Source organism: Echinops telfairi, unplaced genomic scaffold, assembly GCF_000313985.2.
Source record: "Echinops telfairi isolate 266 unplaced genomic scaffold, ASM31398v2 ScPeMD7_18;HRSCAF=68, whole genome shotgun sequence".
Taxonomy (NCBI): domain Eukaryota; kingdom Metazoa; phylum Chordata; class Mammalia; order Afrosoricida; family Tenrecidae; genus Echinops; species Echinops telfairi.
The window spans coordinates 38,208,874-38,221,052 of NW_022103915.1; the positions used below are offsets into that span (position 1 = coordinate 38,208,874).

At 48.4% G+C, this 12,179-nt stretch overlaps 1 protein-coding gene across 1 annotated transcript in view; it reads right to left on the reverse strand.

The window, feature by feature from the left end:
• Positions 1-5,645, reverse strand: part of PLEKHH1 (pleckstrin homology, MyTH4 and FERM domain containing H1) — a 57,161-nt gene extending 51,516 nt beyond the window's left edge. The window contains exon 1 of the mRNA XM_004698664.2: positions 5,505-5,645. Coding sequence (XP_004698721.1) covers positions 5,505-5,630 — 126 coding nt within the window. The 5' untranslated portion in view covers positions 5,631-5,645. The remainder of the gene's footprint in view (positions 1-5,504) is intronic.
• Between the last annotated feature and the right edge of the window lie 6,534 nt (positions 5,646-12,179).

The window sequence follows — 12,179 nt, forward strand, 5'->3', positions numbered from 1 at the left end:
ATAAAGAGGGATGCTTTATTACATTATTCCTTCTTTTAGAAATTCACTCAAATCCTTTGTGCAATCAGACAGGAAGTATGCACATAAGAACATTAAAAACGAGTTAGTTCTAATGTTAATGTTATCTATTCATCACAATTCCTATAAAGCTCTTTTGCAGATAGATAGTATACCCTCACTTTTCAGATGGGATAACAGATATAGGTTTAAACAAGAATGGAAAAGTCTACGGATCAATCACATTAAAATATCCATGCACACGGCCTCTCAGCAGAGTATCAGTTCTTCAACTGACCAGCTTAGTACTGTCACTTCTCCAGGAAGCAGGCCAAGGAAGAGAGTTGAGGGAAATGACTCCCCCAGAGCAGAGCGAGCTGTGGGTTCCAAGGCACCAGCCACTCCCTCGGACTGCTTTACAGAACAGACAGTGTGCACAGGGGCCAGCTGACCCTGGAATGGGGTGATCCTGGCTATCTGGGGTCCACGACAACCGCTCACAGACTTTGAGAGGTATGACAGCAAAATTAAGGATTAGACAGCCTCTTCTCCTCATCCTTCAGCTAGCTCCTGGTCCTTAAATGAGGGGTTATTTGGAGGCTTGATGTTTGCTCTGATTTTTTTTTTTTTTTTTTGTAAGCACAGAGTACTCCACTTGTAGGAGTCCACATGGTGCAACAGTTAATTGCCCGGCTGCTGCTAACCAAAAGATTCGCAGCTTAAATCTACCCAGTTGCTCTACTGGAGCAAAGACCTGGTGGCCTGCTTCCAGAAACGTTACAGCCAAGGCAACCTACAGGGCACTTCCACTCTGACACATGAGTCTCTGTGAGTTGAAATCAACTCAATGGCACCCAACTGGCACAACAACAAAGATTCCACTTCTAGACTGGCAGTTCTGTATGAGGGAGGTATGAGTCAGTTGCACATAGTGGGAGGAGGAAGACAGGTCAGAAATTCTTCCAAGCCTTAGCAGCCACCTGGCAGTGTGTGACCCCAAGCAGAGAGGTTCCCTAGGAAGCATCAGGCTTTCCTCTCCCTGCACAAGGGCTCTCAGTAAGTGAGTGGTGCCACCTCTCCCTGCGCACACACCTCTCCTCCCCCCTGCAAGCTGCATTGCGGAGAGGTGGAGGGAGCAGGTAGGGAGAGGGCTGGCCAGAGGAGCTCTGAGTCTAGGCACTCAGCTGAGATGGCTCACCTGAGTGAGTGGGTACCAGTTTTGTAATGAACATTATTATTTCTGCTATCATATTCTATTTATTTCTTTTTTCCTGGGCTCCACTGCCCCACCCCACTACCCCCGCCAGCCTGTACTTAATAGACTCGACTTCTATTTCCTGCACTGATTTTGAAAGTTACATACTCTGTTTTTATGTTATCAATCCTATTACCCGAGTCTTACAGATGTCTAGTTATTCCCTAGTATCGATGCTTTCATCTCTCATATAAATAGAACCCCAAACTATTAACTGCGCATATGGTTTCCCAGAATAAAGACTACATTTCTCGATCTTCCTTGCAGCTGTGTATAACCCTGTGAATATGATTTGGCCAATGTACAGAAGCAGAAGGAATGTATGCCTTCTTTGTGTCACGAGCTTAATAGGAATGGGGTGAAATGAGGAGCTCAGAGTGCACCATCTTCAGAGATGCAGAGCGTGTCACCCCAGGGGTTGACTGCTTATGTCTGGAACATTACCTATGAAAGAAATAAACATTGAGTCTGTCTGGTTTAAACCGAAAAACCACTCGATGCCATTGAGTTGATTCTGACTCGTAGTAACCCTATAGGGCAGAGTAGATGTGCCCCGAGGGTAAATATTTACAGGCGAAGAAAGCTCCGGCTATCTTAAATTCTTTCTTTCTTAGGGCAGTCAGCCTGTGGCCCAGCTATGCATACATACACCAGGCATGGATTTTGTTTTTGCTTCTCCTGCTTAGCCTCATTCCAGCTCCTCAATCTGAGGCTTCCTACACCTACCTTTCAAGTTTGCAAACGTTTTAGCCATTAACTCTGTAAGTAGGAACCTCTCTCTTTCTCGTCTCTATTTTTAAAACCTTATGTGGTGGCCACAGGTTCTCGTTCCAGTCTCTCCACCTCAGTCTCCGTGTCTTTGTGCTGAGTTCGGGTGATTTTCTCAGGTTTATCTCCCTGTTCACTTAGTTATGTGTTCATTGGGGTCTAAATCTGCTGCTCAATTTGCTCACTGAAAAGGTCGTCTTTCACGGAAAATAGGTTCCACTTTTAGGAGTTCTGTTTGGTTCTTTTTCAAGTCTGACGATTCTTTTGGATAGCCCAAGGTTCTTTTATTTTCTGTTTCTTCTTTATCATCTTCCACAGTTTTAAGTGCATTTACTGCATAATCTCTTGCTGACGTTTCGATTATTTGGAGTTCTTGGTGGGTCTCCACCAAGTATCTGTACATATGGTCTCTTACTCACTATAGATTACCTCCTCAAATTGTTAGTAGTTTTAATTGAACATTCATCGTCACTAAGGCTTTTTCCCCAGAAGAGCTGGTGACACAGTGCTGAAGCACTCAGCTGCAAACTGAAAGGTGGGTGGTCTGACCCAGCAGTCACTCCGTGGGGGAAAGGTGTGGCAGCTTCGTAAAGCTGACTGCCGTGGACACCGACGTGGGAGTTCCGCTCGGTCCGCAGGGTTGCTGGGAGGAAGCAACCACTCCGTGGCAGCAGGTTTTTCGTCCGTTTCCCCTGTGGGGATCCTGTGTGGTTTGGGTTGAAGTCCTGTTTCCCCAGAGGCTTTGTGTCTCTTTCTACAACATTTCCCAGAGGTAATGCCACACAGGGAGTAGAAATTCAAATGTTAGACTAATGCGATCAACAGGTTCTCAGGGGAGACTTCTCTTTTATTTTGTTTCTTCCACCCAGAACCTTGGCCAAGTCGGAGGGAGCTGTCTGTCATCTCCCTAGGCTGGCGGCTGATGTTCTTTGCCTCATCTACCTTTTTACTTAAGGTCAAGCCTCCAGTGGGCATTAAATTCTGGACATTAAACGTAAACCTCAGTTTCAACTCCAAATGGCTGGACCTCATCTCAGTCTCCAGGAAGGTTAGCACGCAAACCCTCCATTCCCAAGGGAGGCAGGCCAGCCACCCCAGGTTACCTGGCTCAGCTGGCAGAGTTGAGTACCACTTAGGAGTTCCCTCTTAGTGTTGGCCCCCCACCCCCCAAGGGTTCTCTATTTTCAATGCTCAGTTCTGCGCTTGAAAGGAAATTTTACACGTCATCTGGGATTTCTCAGTCTTTCAGAAGGTGAGGGGCTATACTTACTTTGTTCTCTGTCCACAGAAATCTTCTCCCGCGGAAGGATGTTTTATTGTTTGAACTCACTGCCATCGAGTCCATGCTGACTTACAGCGACTGCTCTGTGAGGTTTTGAGACTGTCACTGTTTAGTGGTTTTGAACTGCCAACCATGCAGATCACAGTTCAACACGAAACCACTACACCACCAGGGCTCCTTGAACAGCTACCATTGATTACAATTTCTAAGATAAGACCCATAAATACCTAATTTTATGAAGCAATTACTGTCTGCTAAAAGTTTACATGAGTATTCGGGCTTTGTTTTATTGAGTTGTAATGTGGGTGAACGTTTGCAGCAAATCGATATTCTAATAGGTGATGAATTGTGCTTTGTGACACTGGTTGCCAACCCCACAGCACTCTTCTCACTTCCTCCCTGGGTTCACCATTCCCTTCTTCCTTCTCTCCTTATCCCGTCCTGCTTTCTAGCAGGAGAATGATGGGCTCCCTAGACCTGTACAGGGGGCACTCTCAGAAACCCTCAGGGACAGTTCTACTCTGCTCTAAAGGGCACTGTAAGTCAGAATGGACTCAATGGCAGTGAGTTTGTTTTTGGGGGTTGTCTGTTTCTCTGCCTTCTGAGCTTTCTCATACGGTTGATTGTTCTAACGAGTGTGTACCTGCCTGGTGTTACCGCTCACCATACTGGCCTACCATTTCGCTGAAAGTTGAACCGATGGGGGATGGGAGGTGGTCCAGTTTCAGGCTTGAGGGGTGTCCCTGGAGCATGTTTTATTCTGTTGGAGTTGGTCCCCACTTATTCTTTCCTTCCTTTGCCCCCTCCCTCCAATACCACATCCAAAGGCAAGCCTCTCAAACTTTACAATGTACAAAACAATCTTCTGGGAGCTCAACAAAAATGCAGATTAGCAGCACCCCTGGAGATCAAGAGAACTGGAGTGGGATCAGGAATATGCATGTAGGAAGAGCACTCCAGGTGGCTCCAGGTGACACAAGTGGTCCTAGGACTCCACTTGGAGAACCCACGTCTAAGGTGCGCATCCCTTCTTCGTACTCGTACCTGCAGCCATCCACATGAACCTTGACGGTCTCTGGTTTGCAAAGTCTGGACTAGGTGACACCACTGTCAACAGACCCAAGCTTCCCAATTTCTAGTCCAGGACCACTCCTTTCAGCTATGGACATGCAGAGATGCACTACTGACTTATCTTCCCAAATGCAGTAAATCACGTGCCCAGGCCCACTCATCCAGACGGCGACATTGTCTGGAAGAAAAGTGAGCCGTTTTCCCTGTGTACTACAAAAGATGTGAGCACGACGAGGCTTTCTACTCCAATGCAGATTTACAGTCTCGAAAACTCACAGGGATCATTCTGTTCTGTCAGAATGGGCACCGTGGCAGTGAAGGGCTTTTGTTTTTAACTATAAAAGAAGGCAGGTGGATAAAAAAACAATCTCACAGGAAGAATGGCTGGTTCCCTGAAGGCAGACAGAGATGGCTACAGTGCAGGCCCCCATTCTCGACAGGGGCTCCGTTCTGAAGCAGCTCTGTCAGTCGGCCATTTGTACTGTACCTTCCCACAGAAACAGCAGGAATGGTGGTCGCTTTCCCAGCCCAGCCCACCAAAGCCTGTAAAGGTAACAATGGTTCTCAGTTAAGGACCCCTGTCTTGCCAGGACCTTCTTGGGTGGCTCCCGTAATCCTCAGAGTCACTCTGAAAGGCACACATTCTGTGACCTTGCCTAGGAGATGAAGGAGCTTGCCTGAATGCGGTGCCACCACCTAGCTAAGCAGCAGCAGAGCCGGGCACATCTGGCTCCAAAGCCTGGCCCTTGTGCGTAATAGAGAGTGGGCGACTGGGTGGGGGTTCCCCTCCTTCTCTGTTAAGACGTGCTCTTCCTTCCCCACACGGAAGAACTGTCCACGGAGTAGCAGCCCCAACGCCCCCAGAGGTGACCGAAGACCAAGACGCGCACCATGGCTTTAGTGTGCCATAAGAATTGGGGGAGGGAGGAGGGACCGTCAAAATACAAAGTGACAGTTTGGCAAGCAGCTTTGATGTTGGTCTTAAAAAAAAAAAAAAAAAGAAATACTACCTAGGGTTTCATTGTGTGTGTGTGGACAGGTTTCTCACCGGAAGACGACCTTCTTCAAGGCTCCCTGTCTGACGCGGGCCTCTGCAGTGAGGCTGAGCAGCTTGCGCTCCTGGGAACTCACCTTGTCAGCCAGCAGCTCCCTTATCTTACTGGCCTGTAGGCGGAACCGGAAAAGCTGGGTCTCCAGGGCCAGGCAGCGTTTCTGCCAGTCCACACTGGCCCGGAGTTCCACCTTGAGCTCCGCCATGATGAGACCGACTTCGACTATTCCGGGGAGCCCTGAGAACCAGCATGCAAAGAGAGGAAAAGATAGGTTAGTGCATGTGTGAGGAGGAGCCACAGGGGCGGGGGCAAATCAGCGGGCAGAGAAGACGGGGAAATTATGTCGGTCTCCTCAGAAGTTGGATGAACAACTTCAGGAATCATGAGCCTGAACCGGGAGAAACCTTAAGGAGAACCTAGTCTCACTTTTACAGAAGTGGGGAGTCAGGCCCATCTGTGTACAGTCACTAGATTCAAGGTGCCCGCCACGCTTCTTAGCCCTGGAGACACCAGGCTAAATAAGACAGGACTCCTGTCTTTGAGCTTGTCAAGGAACTCTGGGGACAAGTCATTTTAAAATGTCACGATAGTCGTAACTACTCATAGAAATACGGATGAATGAGGGAGCAGAAAAAGAGGCCTGCCTGGGTTTGTGGGGGTGGGAAAAGGTGTAGAAGAAGGGTGGTGGTTGACGGATTGACCCAAGGTCGTATAGCTAATATGAGGCGGAGTTTTGGTTCCCAATTTCGTTCTGATTCTACTAAAAGGATATTGATTTGGATGTCCGTTGTTGATGCAAACAGTTAACACAAGCAGCAGTCAATGAGGCTTGAGTCCACTTGGAGGCCCCTTACAAAGAAAAGCCTGGTGCTGGTATTCTGAAAAACTAGCCATTACACACTCAAGGGAGCACAGCTTTACTTAATGCACATTGGGCCACCGTGAGCTGGGACGGACGTGACAGCAATTGGTTTCAACTGGTTCCCCCAGAGATTTCACCCAGAGAACAAATGCAAAGAAAATGTAATCCTTTATATTGCCTTGACAGTTTTAGCGGGGATTTTGTCCATTGTCACTGAAGTAGCTGCTTTGGGCAGGTTCCCACCATCCCCTTCAAGCCATAAAATGAAACCCAGAAAATCACTAGATATCTTGCTGCAGTCACTGGAGAAAGCTACAGCCTCTGGGAAAACTTGGTATAAATTCAGGACCAACCAACTAGACACCTGTAATATTATTCCCAGCCAGGAGCATTTACCCAGACACCTCCTGGGTATAAACCAAAAACCAAACCCACTGCCATTGAGTTGATACCAACTCATAGCAACTCTATAGGACAGTGCAGAACCTCCCTATAGGGTCTCCCAGGCTGCGTCATCTTTCCCCTGAGCAGCTGCTCTTGGGTTTGAACCATGGAGCTTTCAAGCAGCAGCTGAGCCTTGTAACCCCTATGCTACCAGGGCTCCTGCAACATAAAGACAAGATACTTTAGAGAAGCAAAGCTTGATCATCTCGAGATGAAGAGGACATGGGTGTGGGTACAAGAAAACATTCTGGCCCAGAGTGAATGAAAAGAAGAGATGGAATCACTAGATATTTCTATTAATTACTACGCTCAGCAACAAGTGTAAACTTAGTCTGTCCCAATGCCTGCCATCCAGTCACCCCGGGTATTAGATAATTCTAAGGAATTACTGCTTATTCCACCCAGGAGGTCACTTTAAAATAAAATTTTAAATTCCCACACCAAGATTGCTGCCATCAATTCTGACGCAGAGAGACACCGTGAAACAGAAGGAGCATCCCATGGGGCTTCCGGGGCTGGAATCTGTACGGAAGCCTGCTTCCCATCTTCCTCCCTTCAAGTGGCTGGTGGGTTTGAACCACTGACCTTTGGGTTGGCAGTTACGAATTTAAACACTGCACCGCCAAGGCTTCATGGTCACCTTAGAATTACATTATTGTTAACAAACCATTTTTAATATGTTCGGTTGATAATATTAAGGTTCTTTTTGTTTTAAATGTCATCTGCTAGTACATCTATCATTTCCAGGTGAATTGATGTCTTGAGATTTGCTTTAAAACACATCATGGCAAGGGTATGGTGGCTGTGTATGAAATCAGATGTGTCAAGATATGGGTAATTTGTAAAGCTGAATGGCGGGTACTTAGGAGTTCTTTAAACTGGTCTCTCTAGCATATACCTGGAATTTTCCATAATAAAAGCTTGTTTTTTAAATAAAAGAAAACTCAGCCATCTCTCAAGCTGTTGCACTAATTTTAACATGGTGCCTCAGAGAGCCTCTATGTGATATTTGATGGGTGAATCACCAATATTGTTTTCTACCTACCATTTCCAAATATCTTTTGCTCATGACACACTACAAAGAGTTATGTGCTGAATCGTTATTGCATGCAGGCACCTGAGGCCGTTTTGATCCTCACAACACCTGTGAGGTAGGTACTGTTGGCCATAATTCCACATGAGGACATTGAGGAACAGAGAGGTTCTCTAATGAAGAAATACGTAGCTAGTAAGTGGTGGGGCTGGGATTCTAGTTCCAAAGTCCTTGTTCGGTCCTCCTGTGTTGTTTGGTCCTCCTGTGTTGTTTGGTCCTCCTGTGTTGTTTGTCGTTAGTGTTGGCTGCTGGGGAATGAAGCCCCATGCCTGGCAACCCCACACATACCAGGGCTGGACCCATAGAGTTCTCATGGGCTGATTTTCAGAAGCAGATCGCCCCGCCTTTCTTCCTAGTCTCTAAATCTGGCAGCTCCGTTGAAACCTGTTGGGCTTCATAGCAGCATGGGAGACTCCACTGACTGACAAGTGGTGGCTATGTTTGAGGTGCAGTGGCTGGGAACTGTACCTGGGTCTCCCACGCGCCGGGGGAGAATTTTAGCATGGCACCCCCACTGCCCACACTGTACTATTTACCTTTAAAAAAAGGAAAGAACTCTACTTTCACAGTGTTAGGAGGATTGTTAAGAACAAGAGGAATCCTTTCTAGAATCATTCAGGGAGCCCACCTTATATCCTGGATTTTCCAAGGCATCTGGCCTCGGATATTCTGACAGACACTGTAATCTCCGTAAACACAGACATTTATCGCGTGTCCCAGAAAAGTTAGGCCGGCGGACCTTCGAGAAAAGGACCAACGATGAGTCCTCCGTTTCTGGGCAACTCAGCACACGGGCTACATGACCTCAGCCCTGTGCTCCCTGAAGGATCATCCCAAACAATGCACACATTGTGACCTCCCAGCAATCCCTACCTCAAAAGACTGGGACCAACTGGAACGGGCAGGAAGACAAAAGACAAAAACAAAACATGACCTTCTCTGAGCTAAGATCACAGCTGAAAAGACAAAACAAACCTTGTAAGGCCTCCCGAGAAGGCCGGAGGCTTCATGTTTGATTTTCTTTGTCCTTTAAGTTGCTTTTCCTCGTAGAAATAAAAAAAAAACCATGGTAGATCTGAGTCTAGGACTGGAGACCCTTGCCACCCAGCCCAGGGCTAAGAATTACCAGTAAAAACATCCAAATAAAACCCAGGGGCAGGAAGAATGTAATCCCTTTGTGCCATTGAAAGAGTTTGGTTCGGTTTTAATTCCCTTATTGATTGTCGGAGCTGCTGCGCAAGTTCCACCAGCCGGATGGAAACCAAATCACCAGACACTGCTGGGTCTTTGAGACTCCAATACGTCCATCCTTGGTCTGTGACTACAGGGGGTGCTTTCCCTGATCCAGCATCTTTGTGACATCACGATTCGGCACTGATCAAATGGTCTGGTTAATCCCCTCCCTGCCTCAGGGATGCTGGCGAGTTCCTGAGGGGGCTGGGACTCCTGCAAGGCTTGCCTCGGCATGTGGGGAAAGCTAAGCGTTTTCGAAACAGATTTGGAGCAAGGCGCCTGCTGCCAAGTCCAAGGCCCAGAGGCTCTTCCGACAAAAGCAGGTGGTCGGAGCAACAGCTATAAAAGGAGGATGTTGAGGGAAGAACACCAGTAAGCTGAACTTCATCTGCTAAGTCACCTCGCACACTTATAGCTCCCGTAAAGATGCGCCAGGCGGAGCAGGAACAAGTGTTTTACATATGCGGGATACTTGTTCACTTTTCAAAGCACTGCAACATGTATTTCTTCTCCTGTTTTCCTCTCAACATCACTGAGATGGAGGACAAGGGCAATGCCTACCCATGAGCAGACGAGAGATCTCATGACACCTGGGACCTGCCTAGAGACACGGAGCTAAGTAGCAGCAGAGCTGGACCAAGAATCCTGGTCTCCCAACATGGAGAACTGTCCTTGTTCCCTGATGCTGCTTCAGAGGTCTCCAGCTGCCAGGGTAGCCTGCCACAAACAACAACAGCAAAGACGGATGGGTAGAGGAGCGAAGGCAAGCAGGCTGGGAACATATAACCCAGTTCAATTGGTTTTTGCCACCCCTCGCCCCTGTTTTTTTTTTTTATTTTAGACAGCTTCAAGCACACACAGGAAGTAAAAAGAATACAATAACTCTCCGTGTGCCCCCTCCCTCAACTGTACTTATTATCAGCTCACCATTACTCTTCTAAAAGTCCTTTCTCTTGGCTCCTATTTTGAAATCTCTTAAATCCTCCAGGACTCTGGCCTAACGTAAGCACATAAGGCGGTAGGGAGACGCCTGAGGCAGGGGCTAGGGCTAGGATGACCAAAACAGAACAAAACCAAACCCACTGTCCCCGAGGGGATTCCAACTCATAGCCATCCTGTGTAGGGTTTCCAAGTCCGTAAATCTTTACGGGAGCAGAGAGCCTCAACTCGCTTCAGCAGAGCATCTGATGGAGTTTGAACCTCCGACCTTGTGGTTAGCAACAGTGCCACCAGAGCTCCTGGAAGGTTGGGTGGGTGGGGCAAAGAAGGCACGGGGAATCCTTTGACCTTGGGCCTGGATCAGAGGATACCCATGCTTGACCTGGATTCTCTCTGGCAAGCTTGGGGATTTGAACAGAAATCCACCAAGTGCTGAGATCAAATTTAACTGGACCAACTTTGGTTAGGTGGTTGCTCTCTACAGGTTAAGGACACACACAGATGAATAAAGATCCTGTCGTTCACAAGGCTCAGGTCCCGAGCCTGAGCATCCTGATACTTCTTCCCTGCAAAGAGCCAATCAATACAAGAGCCTGAAAAGAAGACACCACTGTGGGAGTCTGAGCAACACTGCATTGACCTTCCCTTCGTGTAGTAGTGGGCCAGCAGTTTGAGTCCACCAGTTTCTCCAAGTGCGAAGAAGATGAAGCTGTCTGTCTCCATAGAGATTTACAGCCTGGGAAACCCACAGGGGCCTTCTACTCTGCCCTACAAGGTCAGTATGAGTCAGACTTGCCCAGATCACAGGGAGTTGTTTTTGTTTTGTTTTGTTTTTTCAGTTGACGGACATTTGGTGTCTCCCCCAGCCCATCTCTGTGCTAAAATACACAATCTTACAATGAATATCCTTGTACATCATTTCACCGGCACCTTCGCATATCTGAAGGAAAAGGCCCTAGAAATGGCATCGCAGGGCTCAGTGAGGCAAGCCCTCCCCTGAGGTACTCCTAGCCCATCCCCCAGCCAGAAATCAGTGGTGTTTCCCTACCCAGAAGGGAGAAGGGAAAGATGGCTGGTCTGGGCTGCTGCGAGAGCTCAGTATGGTGGCTCCGCAAGCAGCCAGCTGTGAAGTCACCTGAAACAGGAGTGAGGGCAAGTGGCACCTTACCATCAGCTCCTGAAACAATCCACCCCATAAATGGCACAGCGACACGGGTACCCAGGGAAAGAGGAACACACGGCGAGGGGTGGGGGGTGGGGGCGCGGGAGACGCCGACGACTCAGTGGGGCTGCTCAGTTGCTACCTTCCCTGAGGTCAGGATCACAGTTGTACCCTAACACAATCTAGCTCAGCACAGGACAGTGGTAGAAAGGGGATGGAACTCCAAATTTGGAGTTTGGGAGACTTGATTTTGAGTCTTGCTACTTCAATTTTTTTTTTTTTAGCAATATGGACTTGGGGGTGGATCATATAGAAAAACTTGGAATTCACAATCCACCAAGTATTGTCATGTTACCAATGTCTGGCGCACAGAAGGCGGTCCCATTAGTCTGATGAAGGAATTGAGGGCGCTTCCAGGGAAAGGGTCGTTCACATGATCTTTCAAGCAGGGGCATTTAAGCTGGACCTAGGAATCTGTCCGGAAGAGTTTTTTATTTGGTGGCTTCGCAGTAAAAAGCTTACGGAGGAAGTATCCTGTGGAAATCCAACAGGGAGCGAGTGCAACACCCAGACGCGGGAGGTCTTTTCTGCCTCGGCGACCCCATGAAGGGCCCTGGCTCTGGTGGCCCGTTCCTCCTTACGGCTCCCAGGACACAAAGCTCCTGGTGCCATTCGCCGCCCAATTTGTTTTCTTTTCTGCTTGGCTGACCTGCCCCTAGCAGTCTAGCCTGACCCGTAAGGACTCCTAAGAAAACCACCCAGAGATCACAGAAGAAGAAATAGCCCATGCTGAGGTGGGAGGGGGGCGGCGGGGAGACCGCGGGCAGGTTCGGCCGACAAGGTGGTAGGCAGGTAGGTGGTCTGAACGCACGCTCCGAGGTCCTGGCGGGAGCCATGGGATCGAGGCGGTCCCACACTCGGGCGCTTCCCCGGGAAGGTCGGGCTGCTCTTCACCTCCCACCGTCTGGAGAAGTTCCCCGCTCGCCCGCGCTGCCAGCTGCCCGGAGCTCATTTCCAGGTA